Consider the following 23810-nt stretch of genomic DNA (forward strand, 5'->3'; position numbering starts at 1 on the left):
GGTGTATAATCAGGTGTCACATGTCATGTTCAGTACAGGAGTGGTAAATGCAGGTTGTATGATCAGGTGTCACTTGTTATGTTCAGGACAGGAGTGGTTAATAAATGTTGTATAATCAGGTGTCACATGTCATGTTTAATACAGGAGTGGTAAATGAATGTTGTATGAACTGCTGTCACATGTCATGTTCAGTAGAAGAGTGGTTAATGAATGTTGTATAATCAGCTGTTACATGTCATGTTGAGTACAGGAGTGGGAAATGTATGTTGTATGATCAGGTGTCACATGTCATGTTCAGTATAGGAGTGGTAAATGAATGTTGTATGATCAGGTGTCACATGTCATGTTCAGTATAGGAGTGGTAAATGAATGATGTATGATCAGGTGTCACATGTCATGTTAAGTACTGGAGTGGTAAATGAATGTTGTATGATCAGTTGACACATGTCATGTTCAGTACAGAAGAGGTAAATGTATGTGGTATGGTCTGGTGTTACATGTCATTTTCAGTACAGGAGAGGTAAATGAAAGTTGTATGATCAGGTGTCACATGTCATGTTCAGTACAGGAGTGGTAAATGAGTGTTGTATGATCAGGTGCCACATGTCATGTTCAGTACAGGAAAAGTAAATGTATGTTGTATAACCAGGTGTCACATGTCATGTTCAGTTGAGGAGTGGTAAATGTATGTTGTATAATCAGGTGTCATATATCATGTTCAGTACAAGAGTGGTTAATGAATGTTGTAGAATCAGGTGTCACATGGCATGTTTAGAACAGGAGTGGTCAATGAAAGTTGTATGATCAGGCGTCATGTCTCAAGTCATGGTCATGCAACATTTTTTTGGAACCAAAGTAATTTTTTTTGTATACAAACTGGAGTGGTATTTATCAGTGTAATAAAGTAAATCATAATATTTCAGTTGTATACAGTAAGGAAGTATCAGACAGCAACCCTTAGACATACAAACTGGAGTGGTATTCATCAGTGTAATAAAGTAAATCACAATATTTCAGTTGTATACAGTAAGGAAGTACCAGACAGCAAACTCTTTGACATACAAACTGGAGTGGTATTCATCAGTGTAATAAAGTTAATCACAATATATCATAATACTATGTTTCTTAATATTTTGAAGACAAGAGTATTTGCAATAAATAGAATGTACACTGAATCACTGAACACTATCAAGGACAGTGTTTAACTGATCCACATTATGTGTACTATATAATAAATATCTGTAAATGTGTTAAACATTTTACTTTACTTACAGTTCCTCTACATTCCAAGTTAGCTCCGTTCTTTACACATAATTCTACCTCTTTTATATTCCCCTCCTCTGCAGCTGTAAGAAGTTTCTGTAAGCAAAACAAAGCTTTTACATTTTCCTCTAGAACATACAAATGTTTTATAAATGTAATAATTGAATTTAACAAGCTACATTTTTACAGTTTCAACAGTTTATACCAAATACAGTGATTACCAAGAAGGAGTGAAATTGTTGTCTATAATTTCACAGTTTTTATTTTAGAAAAGTCTGTAGACAATTGTATTATGCATCAGTTTTGAGATCAGCCTAAGTTTTTGTTGAGGTTTGTGTTGCTCGGTCTTTAGTTTTTTATGTAATGTTTTGAATATAAAAAGAAGATGTGGTATGATTGCCAATGAGACATAAAATAGACCAAATGACACAGAAAGTAACAACTATAGGTCACCGTACAGCCTTCAACAATGATCAAAGCCAATATGGCATAGTCAGCTATAAAAGGCCCTGAAATGACTAATGTAGACTGTTGAATTTTGATTGTTTTTTTCATTTTTTTCCATGGCGTCAGATTCTCTTTGACCTAAAGAGTTGTGAATGTCCTTCAATATCTTACGTTTCTTTTTTTTTTTTTGTCTCCTGGAATTTTGTATATATTGAAATTTTGTTCACTGTAGTCATTTTGATTTCTCCTGTTCTCCCCCTGAGAATACTGCACGCCTGTATCTTTATGTACAGTTTATAGACAACATGGGACACATGAAATAGGTCACATGACAATGACTTTTAAGAAGAAAAACTTACCTCATCCCAACTTGCCATTATATCCTGTAAAAGAAAATGAAATCATTGTATATTTATTAAAATAAGGAGATATGATAACCAATGATACAACTATCCACTTAAGTCTTAATGAAGTGGATGTAAGCAATTATAGGCAATGGTACGGCCTTCAACAATAAGAACAAGCGGCTGTCAAGTGACAGCAAACTGGATTTTCCTGCATAGGTCGAACCCTGAACAGTTGAGCAAATATGAACACAAAATTTAAGCTTAAAACAGCTGTGAATTTGGATTCTGATTGAATATTTGTAATAGATTATTTTCTTATTAAAAGGGAATGCCACGAACAATCAAGCTTCCTCCCTAAAATTTATTGAAACTACATTTTTAATTAATAATGAAAATGATATTTGCAAATCTGAACCACAAACAGGATCATGTAAAAAAATTAACATTAACACACACAGCAAAAATAAACAACTGTGACATCTACCTTCATAACACACATGACTTTAAAAATTCCCTTTGTACAGAAATGGATTAAACCATCAAAAATTGAATTATGGGTAAAGGGATATAACTGAACATCAAGACAAGCTTAAATCATGAAAATTGACCTTGACCTTCATTTAGTCACAGGAAACAACATATCATCTAAATTTGAAAACAGTTATTTAAAGCGTTTTCATGTAAATGAATGAACACTAATTGGCAGCCACCTGCCTTCCCGCCCGCCGTACATCTCAAAATCAATAACTGATTTTTACTTAAAAAAACTGGTTAAAAAGCCATACCGTATATTCAGCTATAAAAGGCCCCAACATGAAAAATATGAAACAATTCAATTGAGAACACTTACGCCTAATTTATAACAAACCTATTTACGAAAACAAATATGACAGACAAGAGCCAGTGATATCCACTGAACTACAAGCTCCCGACGTGGGATAGGCACATAAAGCATGAGGAGGGGTTGAACATGTTTGTATACAGGAGTTGTAATTTTATGAAGAATACATTGATTAGTGTCATATTTAGATTGACCCAATACTATTAAATATTGAAATTGAGAAAATCTGTATTTTCTCCAAATAATGATGAACATCCAACTTTGTCCTTTTATTACATTCCACCATATACAAGTAAATTAGATAAACTTTCAGACAAAGTTACTCTTTTTTAAATAGATGCTGTAAAAATGATGTACACATTTTGCTTACATTTTAGTGTCATTGTTGAAATAATGAAGGGCCATACTTAACTCCTGAAAAGCATACTGAAAATTGGCACTCTCACACTTGACCTCCATTTTGACATGAGAAACTTTAAAAGTTTTGGTTAAATGTTTCGCAAGTTATTACACAGAAATGTCATAAACAGTCATTTTTCAATCAATCACAAGGACCATAGCACTTAATTCATAATATGAAAATGTTACAGTTTTGGAAGCAACCGTTTGTCGAAATAAGTTTTTCAGTCAGAAATGTGTTTTTCTTGTTATTGTAAAATAATGTTAAAAGTAAGAAGATGTGGTATAATTGCTAATGGGACGACTCATTCTTCACCAGAGAGTTTTCAATAATAAGCAAAAGCTTTACCAAACAGCAATCTATAAAAGGCTCCAAAATGACAAATGTAAAACAATTCAAACAAGAAAGGCCTGAGAACAGTTATTTCGTATCGCATTGCTTTTAGAAAATAAATTCAAATTAAAACCAGGTGCTCCGCAGGACAAAGCCATATACGACCCCAGTAGTCAAATCCTGAACAGCTGGGGCAAATATGATCACAATAGTCAAGCTTGATACTGTCTGAATTTGGATTGTGATCACTTTTTTACATAATATGATTTTTTGTCACAAAATAATGTGGTCAAAGATCTTACAAATCTATTGCACAATACTGTGCAATTGAATATATTTTCTTCAAACTTTTCAAAATTTGAAATTTGAAAAATTTTGAAAAAAGGAATCCCTTAAAAAAATGGTAACCCCCCCACCCCCCACCCCCCTCCCCCCCACACACACACACTTTTTGAGACCCCTATTGGAGCAATAACCTGTAAACTCAATCGCATGCTTTTTTTTTTTAGTAATATTGAACCTTGTAGTACAATTTCAGAGAGATCCATACACTTAAACACAAGTTATCATCATGATTATTTAGAAACATGCTTCTTTTTGGCCCTTTTTATGCCCCTAAATCCTACATATTTCAGGCAATTAACCCAAAACTTAATCCCAGCCTCCCCTTTGTTATATGGTACGTTGTGGTACAATATCAAAGAGATCCATACAATTACACACAAGTTATTGTCTGGAAACTAGAACCAGGTGCTCCCAAGGCGCAGTTTTATACGACCGCAGAGGTTGAACTCTGAACGATTAGGGCAAGTGTGGACACAACATTTAAGCTGGATTCAGCTTTAAATTTGGATTGTGATTAAATAGTTGACACAGCATAGGTTTTTGACACAGAATGAATGTGGTCTAATAAACTTAAAACTTTTGTTTTGCCTTGAGCAATTCACTATGCTGTTAAATATTAATCCTCTCAAAAAAATGTTTGAAGAAATTTTCATTTTAATTATGAAATTTCAAATGAGAAAAATTTAACCCCTCCCTAAATATTTTTTAACATCCCCTTTTCCTTTTTTCCAAAACCGATCTCTAATCAAATTTCTAATGGAGTTTGCAACAATAATTACTCATTTAAATACATCATAAAATATTAAAATGTAAAAAAAGTGCTTGTTATCACTGAATGGTAAAGATTGTTTTAATTTATCAGTTGGTAGTAAAAGTGTAGATACATTGTATATCGTATAAAACAATGATTTACTCCAATTGACATTATGCAATTAGATATTTATTGCTATTGCGCAATACTCTGCAATTGAAAATACTTGCTATTGCGCAGTACTGTGCAATTGAAAATACTTGCTTTTGCGCAATACTGTGCAATTGAAAATTTATTGCTATTGCACAATACTTAATATAATAACTTTGGATCCTGATTTGAACCAACTTGAAAACTTGGCCCAAAATCAAAAATCTAGGTACATGTTTGGATTCAGCATATCAAAGAACCCCAAGAACTCATTTTTTGTTAAAATCAAACTAAGTTTAATTTTGGACCCTGTGGACCTTAATGTAGACCAATATGAAAACGGGACCAAAAATTAAGAATCTACATACACAGTTAAATTTGGCATATCAAAGAACCCCAATTATTCAATTTTTGATGAAATCAAACAAAGTTTAATTTTGGACCCTTTGGGCCCCTATTCCTAAACTGTTGGGACCAAAAATGTACTGTGGTTGTCGTTTGTTTATGTGTTACATATTTGGTTCTCGTTCATTTTTGTACATAAAAAAGGCCGTTAGTTTTCTCGTTTGAATTGTTTTTCATTGTCTTATCGGGGCCTATTATAGCTGACTATATGCGGTATGGGTTTTGCTCATTGTTGAAGGCGGTACGGTGAACTATAGCTGTAAATGTCCTTGTCATTTTTGTATGTTGTGGATAGATGTCTCATTGACAATCATACCACATCTTCTTTTTTTATATTTATCAATAAAAAAGCTGGAATATTAAATATGTAAATGTTGAAAGGAATACAATATTATGAATTGCTTGACAAACTTAAGAATACCTGAGGTTGCATTATCATTTAGTGGGTTAAGTTCAAGAGAAAAACTATACAAACTTTAAATACAAACTTTAAATACATTCTCAAACCTAATAAATTAATAATCGTCAATAACACATGGCTAAATACAAATTATGTGATAAAGAGAGACAAAAAACGAGCTCTATTTGCCATATCTTAAATTAATAACTTTAAATGACATCCGAATATAAAATGTAAGATTCTAGTGTTATTTGTCATTGAACTATCTATTACGCTCAAACAATGTGTCTGTTGTATATATATTTAAAATTTCCACACATGGATAAACTTCTATGGCTCTTTGTTATAGCACCTGGTGTATTTAACAGAATTATTAAGTGTCGAAAACAATGACAATGATTTTTATATTTGTTCACTCGAAATATTTCCTGTACACTTATAACTTGTAAACTTATTTCGTTAATTTATCTATGCCTTCTACCCCATTGGGGTATAACTGTGCATTATTCAATAAACTTTTATACTACAATCAGCTATTTTACTATACAGATAAAGCTATACGTATAAACGTTAGCTTTATACGTCAATGACATCAACTAACCTATAAGCCCCGTCTACTTATCAGAACTACTGTATCTCATCAACAACGTCACGTCTCACCAATGACAACGTGTAGTAACAATGGTCAAACTTTTATGAATTTAAACTTGTTATGTTTTGAAATATTATATCCTAGCCTAACAATAGTGTCGTTACTAAACTATCGACCACGTACTCATTGTGTGCTTCTTGTGATTTTTGTTAAAGGTCCCCTCATGAATAAACATAAATGCCTCAGTAATATTGCACCTTAAGTATTTAAAAGAAGTATTGGGTTACGTAAACATTTCAGAAAACTTTAAATGATTTTAATCGAAATATTTTCTGTACACTTAAAATATTATTTTTTTATTTCTGCGAGTTGTTTTCTATAAATAAGCTTTCGAATGAGGTATAAGGTATTTTGTAATTAGGGGGCGGACGGATTGCAGCAGTCCATTCCATTTTTCAAAATATCCATTCCATTATTCAAAACTAGCTATTTCTTAATGTTCACACGAATTTCGACATGTAGGTTCTATGTAAATCCTCTAATATGCGTTGCGGAATTCGACATAGATAGACATACACTTAGAATCCAACAATGAATCATGTTTTTTTATCTACATAGAACCTTAAAAACTAAAAAAATATAAATTGTTTTCTATAAAAAGAGAACAATCGACGATCAGCAAAAAATTCTGACCGACCGAATGATGTTATAAAACTTAAAGGAGTGTTTAAAATGCGAAGTTTTCATAAACCTGAACTTTTACCTTTAGAAAAAAAATACATGACATATCTCATTTGAATATAGATGACTTCTAACTGTTTTTAATATTAAGAAGTAATTTGACAAACTATTGTCTGAAGACAGAAAAAAAACATGTTCTTACCTCAAACTGTCTTAAATATCCGTCAAATGTCAATATGCGAGTTATTCACTATCAAACTGTTCACTTATATCCCATTTAAAATTTAAACTTCATACTACATAACGTCGCGTGTAGTTACTGTGTTAAGATAAAAAAACACGCTATTTGTCTTTTTGTTTAAAATATATCCGCTTGGACAAACATACAATGTCCTTAGCTATATTTTACCTTAGGTCTTTGAAAAAAGAAAATATAATATGGTTACAGGTGTAAACAGTCTTTGTACGTATTTATCCGTTTTGTGCGCACTGTCAAAATGTCAAAATATAAAATAATTAAATTACTGAACTCATAGGAAAATCCAACACGGAAAGTATTTTTTGTTTATTAAATTACAAAATCAAAACCTTTAACACATGAAACGACTGTAAATCAACTGGTATATTCCTTATTTGTTAAAGACATTTCCTTGTTTAGAAAAGGGTTTATTCAACCTGGTTTATTACCTTGCTAAACCTTTCATTTGTATGACAGTTGCATATAATTCAACTAATTTGACAACAATCTGTGAGCAAAAAAACAGGCATATTAGGAAAAATGTGAAAAATTAGTTATAGCAATCGACACTTTGTAACAATGAAACGTCTCAAAAACTGGCCGCTCGTCGCTCGTCGGACCACAGAAAACGGCCGCTTTGTAGAATGGCCTCTTTACACTGACGAGTCTTATGTAGACGAAACGCGCGTCTAGCGTACTAAATTAGAATCCTGGTAACTTTGATAACTATTTACAGGGATAATGTAAAAAAAATAGTTTGTAACAGTAAAACGTCTCAAAAACTGGCCTCTCGTCTGACCACAGAAAACGGCCGCTTTGCAGGGGTAGCTGGTTAGTCAACATTTAAATCACTTAGAGTTACTTCCCTTATTATATATGTGTTTAGGGACATTTGAAAATATATATTACCTTAATCGAAATATAGGTTTTCCTCTATGCATTTTTGTTTTCTATATTATAAGTATCATAAATTACAGGTACAATTTCTATTTCATCTTATTTCTTTTTTTTTGCAGGAATAATAGATAAACATAAACATTTATAAAGTTGTTCACCTTAAGGTGGCTCGGCCCTTTAACAATGCGCATATTTTAACGCATGTTTCTTACGACGAGTGCCTTGGAAACGGTCGCTTTCAGGGGTCTTCTCAAAAATAGCTTTGACGACCTTGGAACGCGGGCGTGTATGAAAGCACCCTTGACGATGTAAACAACTGTACAACACGTTCTTCAAAACAGGAAATACGAACGGTCAGAAATTCAGAGTGCTTTCTTCATTTTTCGCATAAAAGTCTAAAAGGAGAGAAATATACATGATTTAAGCATAACATTGGAAAATAAAAAGAATATATAAATACTGACAAAGTCACATGTAGGACGTCGACGGTGCCGCTTCGCTCCAAAAACGCATTCTTATCTTACACGGTCTCCCCTTGAGTCCGTGCGTACCATATTTTGCATTCACTTAAATACCGGTTGAATTGAATGATGTCTTGGAGATTTACTTTTGAATTTTGTTTTGCCAATGACGCACTGATTAAATGATAGCGATGTAAACAACTGCATGTCATCGTACAGCTTTCAAAACTAACAGGTAAAACCCGTTTAGTATGCTTTAAAGGCGTCGGGGCGGGTTCATTTTCACGCTATTCGTTTGGCGTTTTATAACAGTGTGTTTCTGTCATAAATCTCTATATTTTCAAGTATTTTTATGAGTTTATTCACGATTATGTGATATATTTTTACACTGCAAAAAGTTTTGATAATTATAGTTAAATATTTTTTTATTTTCCACTTAACAAATTTTAACATGCCAATTTTTTAACAGATTTAATACTTGACAGGCACAACTAACATTTTCATTTAAAGATTCGTTTACCTTATCAAAAAATAAGCACGAAAATCTTCTGATAAATTTCCTCGTATCACAATTCCATGAGTTCCTGAACACTAGACTAAGTCCTATAAGCTAAGACCTCGGGGCCAATGTTTTCTATTTTTATGATTTTTTTCTATTACTTATTTTGCTAATTGTTATTTTGTTGATTTTGCAATTTTCTGTTGTATCTATCAATATGTCAACCGAGTTCAAATAAAAAAAAAAGAAGGCACTGGCCACGGTTACATGGAAATGTAACAATAATAAAAATCTTATTGTTACATAGGATACTAAATGCCGGAATGCATGGTTGGGTAAGGACCTGATTAATTACGAAAAAAAATTAAAATGTAACAATAACTATTGAGGCTACGGTTACATATATCGTTATTGTTACATGAAAAACAGCAATGTACGATGGGACTAGCAATATCTTGATTGGAACATGTTGTGTAGTTTCATGTCGTCTTTCAATATGATCGCATTACCTGCAGAAATAAAATGATATTTCAATAATTTGCTGTTTTCCGTTTTTTCATGATGATGAAAATTGATCAATCGGGGCAGATCCAGCCATTTTAAAAGGGGATTCCCAATCCAGGACAAAAAGGGGGGGTGTTCCAGCTGTATTTCCCCATTCAAAAGCATTGATCGTCCAAAAAAGGGGGTCCCCGGAACTCTCCCCCTGGATCCACCACTGTTAAAAGTAATCGGGACTGGCCTAGTCACTCCGACCTATGATATAATTCCTCAATACTGCATGCTTTGCGGAGGACTGCCAAATGTTTGGTTTCACCATGTCGAGATGTTGCTAGGAACATCCGCAGCGTGTCGGGCAGTCACAAACACTACTAAAGACTTTATATATAAAAAAAATCTATACTACTACTAAATGGAAAAGTTGGAATGGTAATTTTAAAACTCCGCCTAGTACACAGGAACGCTATATTAGCCGGTGATGTTGGCAATTAAACTTGAACTTCTATATACATTTTTGACATGCTTTTTTAAAAGTTATGTTTAACCCCGCCGCATTTTTGCGCCTGTCCCAAGTCAGGAGCCTCTGGCCTTTGTTAGTCTTGTATTATTTTAATTTTACTTTCTTGTGTACAATTTGGAAATTAGTATGGCGTTCATTATCACTGAACTAGTATATATTTGTTTAGGGGCCAGCTGAAGGACGCCTCCGGGTGCGGGAATTTCTAGCTACATTGAAGACCTGTTGGTGACCTTCTGCTGTTGTTTTTTCTGTGGTCGGTTTGTTGTCTCTTTGACACATTCCCCATTTCCATTTTCAATTTTAAGCTAATAAGGATTATTTAACTATCGAGATTGGATAAATTCGATAATCCACGAGTAACTATGTAAGAATCTGTTTCTCTAATGATTAAAAAGACATTTCCTTTTTTTGTTAACCGAAAATCCCCTTAGAGTGCCTTTCATATTGCACGAAGTAGTCAATTTCATTAACACCTGTTATCAAATTTTGATTCATCCAGTTAGCTAAAAAGGTCATGACCCTAAAAATCATCCAATGATCTTTTGAGATCACCAGCAACCACACGTTGATTAAATTTTTTTATACAATGGGTTCGGAAAGTGATAAATTTCCATAGAATTAGAGAAATATATATATATATATGATCTGAATTCATCATTGAGACAGTTAGGTCCTTTTGATTGGATTTTTTTAAGGATTTTGACAGCACTAAAGCATATACATGTAGTTCCAATTTATAGTCGATCTTAGCTCCTCAAGTGGATTGTGGCCACACATATTGCATATACAAAATTGTACATGTAGAATGTTGTTCTTAAATTTCCGCACTTTACACATAGTTTCTGGTTGCAAGACTAGATGATACTGGCTTCTCATAAAATTCTGTCAGTACTGTGCCAATAGTTTCCAAGTAAAGTTGAACATTCCAAGATAACTCCTTCCATTTACATGTACATGTACAAATGTACTTGCAACCTGAAATTAAATATCAAAGTCATTCTGTCAGAAAATCAACAATTATTGACATTCAAAAGCATTTAAATGTAGACTAATTCATAACGGGGAATGTGTCCATGGGACACAGATGAGCAGCCGCTTGCATATAAAGAATGAAAAGAGTGACACCACCCAAATTTGTACTTGATCTGAGTTTTGTTGTATTAAGCATTGCATATAAGTTTCAGAACATCTAGATGGAGCAAAGTTCTGTTGAAAAAAGGAACACAAATTTAGCAATTTTTCAATTTGCAAAGGGACATAACTCTAGAAAAGTAAAAGCTACCCCACCAAAAGTTCAAACTTCATGTGTGTTTGTTGGTAACAACCATATATATATGCATTAATTTTGTATTAGTTTAATAACATTGGTAGAGGCAAACTAAAGTTAGAGAACAGAAACCAAATTTGGGACATACATGCAAGTTTGATAAGACTGACAATGCAAGGGTAAAACTTAATGCCCCTGCCGCTATGGTGTAAAAATAATGAAGTATTTGCAGTGATCAATAATGAGCAAACAAAATATAATTACATGCACAACAAGTGTAAATAGTGATTTTGTTTATATAGAAACTATAAAGACTTCTTGCTGTTCGGCTGCCTTCAATTTTGAAAATGCATGCAGCTCAGTCCTCATGAAAAAATTATTTTGAGGCTTTTTGTTCCCTGTTTGGAATATAGGATACACAAATTTTGTATTTATTAAAAAATACTATTCACAAAACAATAATGATTTTTGTAACTCAAAATACAGTACCTGGACAAAAGTATTTGTCACCTGCATTTTTTGGCACTTTTGACTATATCAAGGATTTGTATAGTATGTTCTTATCCCGTGCATAAAAACAATGCCATACTTGTCAAAACCTTTTCAACTTTTGATCTTCAGTGTTGTACAACTTTGTACCTTTTTCACGTTCGATCTTTTATATCTAGGCGTTATGTATTCAGGTTTAGTTTTCTGTAATTAGTTAATACTTTAGTTTCTTTGTGTATATCTCTTTCATATTCATTTGATAAAATTTACTGTTTGCAATAGCATGAATTGTTTTATATAATAAGAATGTTCTTATCCCGGGCATAAAAACAATGCCGTATTTTGCGAAACCTTTTCAACTTTTGATCTTCAGTGCTGTACAACTTTGTACTTTTTTCACTTTCGATCTTTTATATCTTGGCGTCACTGGTGAGTCTTGTGTGGACAAGGCGCGTTTTTGGCGTATTGAATTTTAAACCTGATGCTTTTTGTTATCTATTAATCATGTTTTCTGTGTCTAATATGTTCTCCTATTTATTTGTATTGTAGTCCTGTAATATTATGTTGTCATTTCAATGTTATATTTAACTTTGCCATTAAAGTGCGAGGTTTGGCATGCCTTAAAACCAGGTTCAACCCACCACTTTTATTCCCCTTTAAAAGTGTCCTGTACCAAGTCAGGAAGATGGTCATTGTTATAATATTGTTCGTTTCTCTTTGTGTTGCATTTTAACTTTGATTCGTTTGTGTTTTCTCTTATTTTTGAGATATTGAGATAAGACGTGGCACGGTACTTGTCTATCCCAAATTCATGTATTTGGTTTTCATGTTACATTTGTTATTCTCGTGGTGTTTTGTCTGATGATTGGTCTGTTTCTGTGTGTGTTGCGTTTCGGTGTTGTGTCGTTGTTCTCCTCTTATATTTAATGCGTTTCACTCGGTTTTGGTTTGTTACCCCGATTTTGTTTTTTGTCCATGGATTTATGAGTTTTGAACAGCGGTATACTACTGTTGCCTTTATTTAACTATACAAATCCTTGGCTATATATATATTTGATATAAAACACATTTCTTCAAAAAAATAATTTTAGGGCAATTACAATTGTATGGTTGGATTTTTATCTTTTAGGCCTCAAAAGAAGTAGAATGGTCTAAATTAATATGTGTTTATATTTGATAATATTAGGTTCGTTTTCATGTGTTTTTTGTTTTCCCTTAAAATATTTTTTTATAAGTTAATTTGGTTGAATATATAGCAAATTTCTAAACAGAAATAATGAAAATGAGATACAAAAAAATAGAACCAAAAAAAAATCCCGTGACAATACTGCTACTATTGGTTCCAGGTTGCTAATAAAATCAATCCAAAATGACCCCAAAATATTTTTTTTTTATTTAGTACAATATTATATACATGAACAGCTAAAAATCTCAAATGACAAATACTTATGGCCACACTCTGTACACATGTTTAACCCTAATACTACTATTACTAGACCTTTTGAAATGTTTGTATACCAAACAGAATTGGGGGGGGGAGGGTTATCATTTACAAATTAGGCCAATCATGTCCTATTCTCAAGAAAACAACCAAGTCAAGCAAACCCCTTGAGGACCTTAATTGAGGGGGTGGTCAGGGGGTAAGGAGACAGAGAAAAGATTTATCTTGGAAATACATTTTGTCATTTTAATTTTGTCTTGGAGCAAGGAGATGGAAGTATTGAAGTTAGAGGAGAAAACTTTAGGGTAAAAAGGAAGGAAATAAAGTTGGGGCTAGGGAGTAGAAACTGTCCGAGGGAAGTTATGGGGTATCCCACATATATATGACCCTAACTTTTGGCTACGAAATTAGATACTTCAAATGATTATTAGAAAGACTAACGGTAGCGTAAAAATGATACTTCATAGTAGATGGCATCCCTTCGTCTTCGGTCGTTTGCACACGGATATATTTCAAAACTGGCCAGACGTGTTTTCAACTTGTCAGTAAAGGGTAAAAATACTAAAATAAACACATTAATAAGATACCAGCTATAACGATTAAACATGGAACAGACATTGAGCCCGTGTAAGGTTTCAGCCGCAGTGATTTTCAACAGTAGCGAGTATTTTGAGACAACCCCCAAGTTTGTATTTTTTGTGATACTGATAACATTTGGCTGGCTAATCTATCAAAATCTATGTTTTCTTATGTAACAACTTTACCTTCATCGTTGTATATTTGCCACAATGTCTGTTATGCATTTACATGGTCGTATTCATCAATTTAGTGTGCTTCTCGGCAATGGCGACCTTGAAATTCCTCTGGTCCGATAATGGCGCCAAATTAGAGGGAAGCAACTCGCGCCAGACAAAATTACCGTATTTCACCAAAATAATAAAAATTTCGCTTTTTGATAACAAACAGTCATACGATTACCACATTTATATTCAGCCATCGTTTATTGAGATAATTACAAACATTAGTTTATTAAAGCCATCAATAAAGAATTCACAATTAAGTAGTTAATGGAGTGCATTGAAATCAGACCTTTTGGGGTAGAGGGGTAAAGCTCGTAACTTTTTTAAAAGCCTGGTAACCCCCATTTTGTTTACCTTTAAATGCTCAAAAATTTCATAGCTTTGACATATCTGTTTTTAAAAAAAATCAATCGGGAAAATTTTACAACAAATCGATTAAATCAATATTTTTTGCCTTAAACAAAAATTAGAAAATACATAATTTAGACATAAATCTGAAAATAAAAGGATTTTTAAGTCAAAAACAACCAAGGGAAAGGTTTACATTTCAAATTCTAATGTTTTTTCACATAAAAATCATACGGTTTTGAAAGGTTTTGAATTTGATGTAACCGTTGTTGTTGATAGGGTGGACATGTTTGGAAATAGGGTCACAATCGCACATTTCGCTTCAATTTGAGGGGAAAACGAGCCTGGTGACCCCCTTTTTTCTTTGCATTTTTGGATTCAGCATAAAAAAATCTACAGAATATGTGAAAATAAAAAAAAATCTACCGGGGGTCACTATTGGGGTGAGCCACCTTAAAACGTTTTAAATATGTTTCAAGAGAAATGACTATTTATGTGTAGCATGTGTGTTAATTTTGATCCGTCACAACATGATAAGCTTGGTTATTGAAACAAAACCGTTATCAGTCAGCATGCATTTGTCCTGATTGCCAGGATTACCTTCTTTGTTAATATAACACTTCTATGCTCTAATCAGTGATTGTAGGTGACAACGCTGGTTTTACGATGATAAATTAAATTGATTGTTATTAGATAAATACACAAATTCCGTTCATTATCTAGGTTTTAAGGCGTAGCCGGTTTTAAAGAATACAGGACCATTTAAATACAAATCATCAGGTACTTTTTTTATTTTGAAAGATGTTTAAAAAGGTAACATCATTAAAATACTGAATTCCTAGGAAAATTAAAAAAACAGAAAGTCCCAAATCAAATAGCTAAATCAAAGACTGAAACACATCAAACGAACGGATAACAATCGCGCTTCTGTATGTATGTTGTGTCCGAAAAAAGAAGGCAGTAATTGAAAATTGCCGTTTGTTGCTGTTATAAATATTTGGTATTCATTCATTGTTTGTTCGTGAACTAAGCGATTACTTGTATCGTTTGCATTGTTTTAAATGATTCTGTTATGGGCATTGTATCGCTGACTATAGGGGTAAATTCAGTCAAAAATCTTCCATTGACTTTAGTGCTAATCTATGTGTGGAAATAAATTTAAACCTGATTTACCTTTAGAAATTAAAATATTTCATATATCATTCATGAAAGTACAAATGTAGGCCTATCTTTTGCAACAATAAAAACATAAGGTCATGCGGCATTTTTGGGCATTCACATGGCCTTGTTTACAAACAATGTAGATTCGCACTGAATTCCTATACTGACCCTCTTTACTTTTCAACCCTGAACGGAAAAAAAATTAGTACATTCAGCATTTATTTATTTTTTCCACTCTAGTTTTGATCCATCTACCAAAAAATCTTTATTACAAACATTATCTGCCAATCAGAAGAGCATATAACTTCAGTGTTAAACAGAAAGCTCTCCCCTAAATGGGCGGTCCCTGATGACGTATATTTATTTACTGAATTTACCCCTACACTGGTTGGGTTTGTTCTCATTGTTCAAAGCAGTGCGGGTACCTTTAGTTGTTAGTTCAGGTGTCATTTATTTCTTGTGAAGAAATGTCTTGTAGCCTTTATATACCACATCTTCTTTTCTGTATATGCATTATGTCAGGAATCTAATGCTTTAATCATCTAATAGCAGTTCAAGTTTGTATACATCGTATGTCTTTATATTTGTGGCAACAACACAATATGTAAAAAACAAAAAAAGAAGTTTAACTTAAATAGGAAAATGCATGTTTGTTAGAAACGTCAGTATTGTGCGATAGTTTAGTGTAAAGAGTCAAACAATCATTCACGGTATTAGACAGACTATCACAAACATTTTATATATTCAAAACATCTAAAGATATTTTTTAGACTTCGAATTAATCTGATCATACACATCAAACATGTGAAAAATAATGACAGTATTTCATTTTTTATATGCTCTATTACTTAAAACAATCTTTGTCAAGACTGTACACCAAATACACAGTGGAAAGATAATATAATACATGCATAGATAAAATCAGTAGTATTGACTTCTCTTGAACTGAATTTTAATGCGCGTATTGTTATGCGTTTACTTTTCTACATTGGTTAGAATTATAGGGGAGGGTTGAGATCTCACAAACATGTTTAACCCCGCCGCATTTTTGCGCCTGTCCCAAGTCAGGAGCCTCTGGCCTTTGTTAGTCTTGTATTATTTTAATTTTAGTTTCTTGTGTACAATTTGAAAATTAGTATGGCGTTCATTATCACTGGACTAGTATATATTTGTTTAGGGGCCAGCTGAAGGACGCCTCCGGGTGCGGGAATTTCTCGCTACATTGAAGACCTGTTGGTGACCTTCTGCTATTGTTTTTTATTTGGTCGGGTTGTTGTCTCTTTGACACATTCCCCATTTCCATTCTCAATTATATTCATCCAATATAGCATTAGAAATTTATTCTCCATCTGATTTGCTGTCGATGGCTGGGTATTAACGTACAATGGCGCATTCAGTGCATTTTCAGGGCATTATACGCATTTACACCTTACAGACAGACAAGCTATGCATGAATTTTAAATGTGCTATTTCACAAAGTAAATAGTCTTTGACACATTCCCCATTTCCATTCTCAATTTTATCTTTATCATATTTTTTTGGATTGTAAGTTCCGAATGTTTTTGGCGTTGAAAAAATATGTCACCAATATCCTTTACAGTATCATTAATATTATTTAGGTTAACATGGTCTTTTGTTAGTAGATCCAAAGTATTATCAATAGTTTCAATTTTGGCAAGCTCTAGATTAGAGTTAGAATAATATTTATACACTGTCAAATATTTTTTGTCAAATTGCATTAACACAAGTCTGTCTACATGTTCATCATTCTGTCTATGTGTCCAAAAGTTTGTCTTCATTTTCACCAGTCTTAGAATAGTCCCCTAGTCTGTCTACATTCTCAACAGTCTGGTTAGGTGTTTACAAGTCAGTCTTTGTCCACTAGCTAGTCCGTTTACATTTTCGCCGGTTTGTCTATGTGTGAATGTTCAATAGTCTGAATTCGTATTCACTAGTCCGTCTTGGTGTTTAATATTCTGTCTACGTGTGTATCATTTTTGTTTCTTTTTTGAATAGTTATTAAGTATACAAGTATCTACATTTGTACCAGCCAGTTTACGTTTCCAACAAACTGTGTATGTACCTGTCTACCAGTCGGTCTATATGTCTACTATACTGTTTATCCATCAGTCTGTCTATTTAATCATAATTCTGTCTGTAATTGCATTTTGTTGTGTTATTTTGTCTGGTATTCCTAATTTTCATTTTGCTAATATTTACATGCATTGTTTTAACCTCAAAACTGACTAGGTGTATACGCCATACAAATACCCTAATGCTTTAAAACGTCAAAAGTTTTCGCTGGGGTTTATTATAAGCCAAGGTACATTTTTAATATGTTTCGCTACACCAATTGACGTTGTAGAATAGTTTTTCTGATAACAGTCTATTATGGCGAATAATACAGCTGGGGCGTTCCATACTTACTCTTAAAGGTAAATGAAGAGTGGCGGAGCAGTAAAGACTAATTTTCAAGCCGGCAATTGTTAAATGCACCACCTCTTGTATTCAGGCACAACGCATTACCAGAAAAGATTAGACCACCAAGGTACCTGATATGCTGTTGACTGGAAAACCATGGCCATGAAGACCCCATAATAAACCGAACTCATTAAAACAGTGACATATGGCATCAATAAGGAATACCCACATTATCCGTCCAATCATAATAAAGCCCTACTTGGATAGGCTTTCTAGCTATTTTTATCTGAACGTCACTGATTAGTCTTGTGGAGACGAAACATAATGTGCGTCTGACGTATGAAATTATAATCCTGGTACTTCTGATAACTAATTATTCAATTATGAAAAACAATTATTTTATACGGAAACCGCAGAATTACAGGTTCATGACTAGGGACAGGCACATACATTATGCATGAGGCTTGGTTATATTACTTAAACATGTTCACGACGCATATCCTCTCTCCAACTAGGGAAGAGTTGAAGCATTGTCATGTTGTATAAATATCTCAAGATCAAGTTTACCACGCTACAATGTCTCTTGGTGTGTTACCGAATCAAAACCCCGCGGTATATACATTTATTATAATTATAATTTTAGTTTCTTGTGTACAATTTGGAAATTAGTAGGGCGTTCATTATCACTGGACTAGTATATATTTGTTTAGGGGCCAGCTGAAGGACGCCTCCGGGTGCGGGAATTTCTCGCTACATTGTAGACCTGTTGGTGACCCTCTGCTGTTGTTTTTAATTTGGTCGGGTTGTTGTCTCTTTGACACATTCCCCATTTCCATTCTCAATTTTATTCATTTCTGGTGTAAGGAAATTTCACCAACGTTATGTCATGTTTCCTTTACAATAAAGTTGTCCTTTTTATCAATAATGCTATAATGTCACAATACAAGATGTTGTATAAATAGGGAAATGCATAGCGATCGATGTATTCAATCGAAAATACACAAGATAGACTTATATTATATATCTCTTGTATCAGAAATAAGAAGAAATGATATATTATTTCAAAATCCTAGAAATCTTCACAGTGCTTATGAATTTAATAAATACACACGTTACTTTAGATTGTAGCCTTACATACAAACGTTAACATACATTTACTGATAAATTACAGTCCGCAATGGAAAATATGATAAAGAGAAAATATTTTTTTCTTTCTTTTGCAAACAATGGTCTCGATGGCGTCAACTTAGGCAATAAGCTTCATCATAAATTAGTTCAATCGAAAATACCTTCTTATTTCAAAGATCAGTATGTACCAATCATTTCTTATACCTATACCAAACCTAGTGCAACTAAAATTTTCAATTACAAACACGTTTTGCAGGATCTCAATACTGACGACTTCAAGTCTAAACCCCGGAATGCACTAGAAATGTCCGAAATATTGTTAGCCTAAATCCATCAATTGAAAATACAACTTTAAAATTGTTATGCCAGCCAATGGGTTTAGCGCGAGAGGGAAGACGTAGACACTCTTTCCACATGGATAAAGGCGGTGAGGTCTTTGGTATAAATCAGAATTAAGAAACTGAATGGGTCTATCAATGCCCATGTTTACTTCAATCTTTAAGGTCCCAAAGGTTGCAAAACACTTATCCTACCTCCATGACAAATATGTTGTTGTTCCCGCAGATAAAACCCCAAACAACATCGTCTTTGTGTGTTAAACACATTACATTAACTGTTTGATAAACGAATTAGGTATTGACACTTCACATGGAAACTCAACATATACCCTTACCAAAAGAGGAAATCCTGGATAATCATAGGTCTGTTCTATTTTCCTTTGGAATTTCAACCATAGATGAAAAACTGGATCATCCATCAATGTATTAGATACCTAAACTACATATATGTCTTTACAAACAATGGTATATTGCTAGGTCATCTAAGATCTCCACCTCATGCGTGAATCAGATGTGGATACTCGAAAATTCCAAAGATCTTTTAGAGTACAAACAATCTAACTGTATTTCGTCTTGCAATAGTATTAAAACTTTGACTTTTCTATACTTTACACAAGTATTTCACATTCCAAACTAAAAGACAAACTGTAAGAGTTGATATTACTTCCTAAAAAAGAATGACCAACGTAGATACAAGTATCTTGTCTTATGGAGTGATAAATCCTACTTTGTAAAGAATCACTCTGAATAAAACAAAAAATTCTCTGAAACAGACATTATCAAGATGCTCGATTGATTAACAATATATTTGTTAGGAAGTGTTTTTCAACAGACTGTCGGCATTCCAATGGGAACCAATTCTTCTTCTTCTTGCCGACTTGTTTCTTTATTATTATGAGGCTGACTTCATACAGGAACTTCTTAGGAAGAAAGATAAGAAGTTAGAAATATCCTTTAACTCTACTTTCCGCTTTCACTAAATAATTCAAAATTTGACGACTATGTTGAACGCATATATCCCATCGAACTAGATATAAATGACACAACAGATACGGTTAAGTCAGTCTCATATCTTGACCTACATCTACAAATTGACAATGTGGATCGGTTGAAAACAAAACTTTACGACACAAGAGATGATATCAGCTTTCCAATTGTGAACTTTCCATTTCTAAGTAGCTACATTCCAGAGGCATCTGTATACAGGGTATATATCTCCCAATGGATACGATATTACCATGCTTGCCTTTCTTATCATGACTTTCTTGATAGAAGGTTTCTGCTTACAAGGAAGCTATTAAATTGTGAAGTTGAAATCATCCCTTCGTAAATTTTACGATTTTGTTGACCATTATGGAATAACTGTGTAACAAATGATATCGGATATGTTCATAAATCGTAACTATAATCCCCTTCATTTTCAGGAATGTGACCTACCGAAATTAGACTATTCACTGTAACATATGTTATAACGTTAGCAACACGACGGTTGCCACATGTGGAGCAGGAGCTGCTTACCCTCCCGAAGTAACTGAGATCACCCGTAGTTTCTGGTGGGGTTCGTGTTGCTTATTCTTTAGTTTTCTATGTTGTGTCATGTGTTCTATTGATTGTCTGATTGTCTTTTTTATTTTTAGCCAGACGTTGTCAGTTTATTTTCTATTTATGAGTTTGACTGTTCCTCTGGTTTATTTTGACCCTCTTTTACTGTAATCGTCAATCAAGTAATCGAAGAGGAACGAATGATACAAGAAGGACAGTCAAACGCAGAGATAAAATGGACAGTCAGTCATTGTGATGTACCTTATCTTGTTACATATAAAAAATACGATGACTATCCGTGTAAAACGTGCGATTACGCTGTAAAAAAATGGAAGACGCGCCGTTTTCGCGTTAACGCGGAGGTAAACGCGAAGGCAAATGCCCGTTTACTATGTATGTCTACTGAAATTTTGCAGATTTGACGCCGCGTTTACATGAACATGATGAAGTGCACGCGAGTATACGCCGCGTCAATTTTTTCTGATCGTCTTCATGTAATACTATGTTTGCACCCAACTGTATGACTGTATGGGTCGTCATTATTTCTGTTAAATCGTCGATTTTAAAACGCTCAAGTGACTTTCAATGTTCTGAACCAGATTTTCCCCTTTGTTAACTGGAACGCTGATTTTCCTTTAAATAAGCAAAATGAGCTGCTGTTTCTCTTCCCTTACGTTTTTTTTTATTTATTTTTTTGTACAGTTTATTTGTTTCTGTTTTAACGACTATTTAATAAGCGTTTAGCTTTTTCCCTATACGTAGTCGAACAAAATGTAGATGGGTTTGCAGAACAAAATTTTTCATTTGCATGAATAATTATGATAGAAAGATAGAAACTTTAAACAACAACAACAACGGTCAGCCAAAAGAAAGCTACGCAACAGGACGGAAATTGAAAATTGATCCCTTATAGGAGTTACAGCCGTTCATATTTATGTTTTTAATCTTTTTGTTTTACAGAAACTTCAATCGCAAAAGTGTTTAGCACAATAAGAGCTACAAATTGACAGATGAGAAGTTTACTGTTCAATCTACTATTTTCACAGAATACGTTAATGATTTACATAAAGAATTATTTAACAATGATATATCCCATACATGAATATCTTATTATATTGTATCAGTATGATGTCTTATATATAGTCTTCCTTCTTTGGTATCCTTATTTTCAGTATTAAACTGTTCTAATGTCAAAACATGGTTTCATTTTCTAGCAAGATATATTTTGAATCTTGCAAATTATGAAATTCGATATTCCTTCTGATAGAAAACACTTAAAGAAGAATGCATTTCATTATCAGATGGACATGCAATACTGTTATACTAAAAGAACAGTTGAAAGTAACAACGTTTTGGAAAAAGAAGTACAGATACATCACTATAATTTTTACAAAAAAATCTAAGATTATTTACACTAAGTATTAAAATAAACACAAAACTAGTAGCACAGTAATAACTTTTTAATCGTACTAACCAACATTATAATCAAATAGTTAATTGCACATCAGGTATATGAAGAAACTTGGATGGGACTGTCGTACAATCCGCAAGTTTCTACATTTGAAAATGCCTGTACTAAGTCAGGAATATGACAGTTGTTGTCCATTCGTTTGATGTGTTTTATCCTTTGATTTTGCCATTTGATTAGGGACTTTCCATTTTGAATGTTCCTCGGAGGTCAGTATTTTTGTGATTTTACTTTTGACGTTGCTCAGTACTTAAACTTCCAGTCTTTGTAAGTGTGCAATGGTAAAATCGAATGGACAACAACTGTCATATTCCTGACTTTGTATATAATGTAGAAATTGATTAAACCTGGTTTTATAGCGCTCTCACATGTATGACAGTCGCATCAAATTCCATATATTTACAACGATGCGTGAACCTAACAGACATAAAAGGTAAAATAGTTAACGTATGGGTACATTTTTGTATGCTTGCCTTTCCTTTTTGCTAATGTACCTTCTTTATATGCCTAATTGTGTTTCTGTGTTACATGTTTGATTATTTGTTTCTTTTTAAAGTGATTTTGATTATAGCCCTTTGTTTACTGCTTATTCTCGCAATTTACCTATTATATACAAAAAAAAATATGGGCTATCATTGTAAATGACACAACTCTCCACAATATAAACACAGAAATTAACAAATATAGGTCATCGTACAGCCTTTAACAATGAGCAAAGCCAATACCCCATTGTAAGCTTTAAAAGGTCCCAAAATGAAAAATGTAAAACAATTCAAACAAGAAAACTGACTGCCTAAATTATGTACAAAAATAAACGAGAAATAAATAAATCACATATCAACAAACCAATTTTTATATGACGATAGGGTGACATTAAAAAAAGTGTCACCCGCTCAGCCATGTGATAGAGTAAATTAACACCCTCGTATTAGCCAATCAAAATATGGCATTTTAACGTGAAGTATAGCATATGGCATATTACAAATGTCACCATTTTTTTAATGTTATTGAAAGAACGCTTATAATCCCAATTTTTGTTTAAACTTTTAATTTGACCTATGAAAGATACTATCACTTATTACATTGTGATTATAGTATATTAATTTGATTAATTTAAGAGTGACTGAGCATTATATATTACTGTTTCTTCTTTTTTAATGTGACTATTACTCTTTATAAATTGTCTGAATCACTTAAATTGTTTTTTAATTTACCTTCATGAGGATACGAATAAACGTTTCATTGTATACAAGATAATAACTATGGTAGCCTGAATAAAAGTTGTATACAAGATAATAACAATGATAGCCTGAATAAAAGTGGTATACAAGATAAT

General features: G+C 33.2%; 2 protein-coding genes and 1 long non-coding RNA gene across 3 annotated transcripts in view; 1 reads left to right on the forward strand and 2 right to left on the reverse strand.

The window, feature by feature from the left end:
* The window catches only part of LOC143051960 (uncharacterized), a 69378-nt gene extending 67291 nt beyond the window's left edge, over positions 1-2087 (reverse strand). Inside the window, exons 1-2 of the mRNA XM_076224937.1 lie at positions 2070-2087; positions 1273-1359 (exon numbers count right to left, since the gene is read on the reverse strand). Coding sequence (XP_076081052.1) covers positions 1273-1359; positions 2070-2087 — 105 coding nt within the window. The remainder of the gene's footprint in view (positions 1-1272; positions 1360-2069) is intronic.
* LOC143051566 (uncharacterized) overlaps positions 1-23810 on the reverse strand; it is a 425778-nt gene that overhangs the window by 185539 nt on the left and 216429 nt on the right. The gene's annotated exons all lie outside the window — the stretch shown is intronic.
* The window catches only part of LOC143051550 (uncharacterized), a 576970-nt gene that overhangs the window by 97164 nt on the left and 455996 nt on the right, over positions 1-23810 (forward strand). The window lies entirely within an intron of this gene.

The sequence above is a fragment of the Mytilus galloprovincialis genome, chromosome 11, assembly GCF_965363235.1.
Source record: "Mytilus galloprovincialis chromosome 11, xbMytGall1.hap1.1, whole genome shotgun sequence".
NCBI lineage: Eukaryota > Metazoa > Mollusca > Bivalvia > Mytilida > Mytilidae > Mytilus > Mytilus galloprovincialis.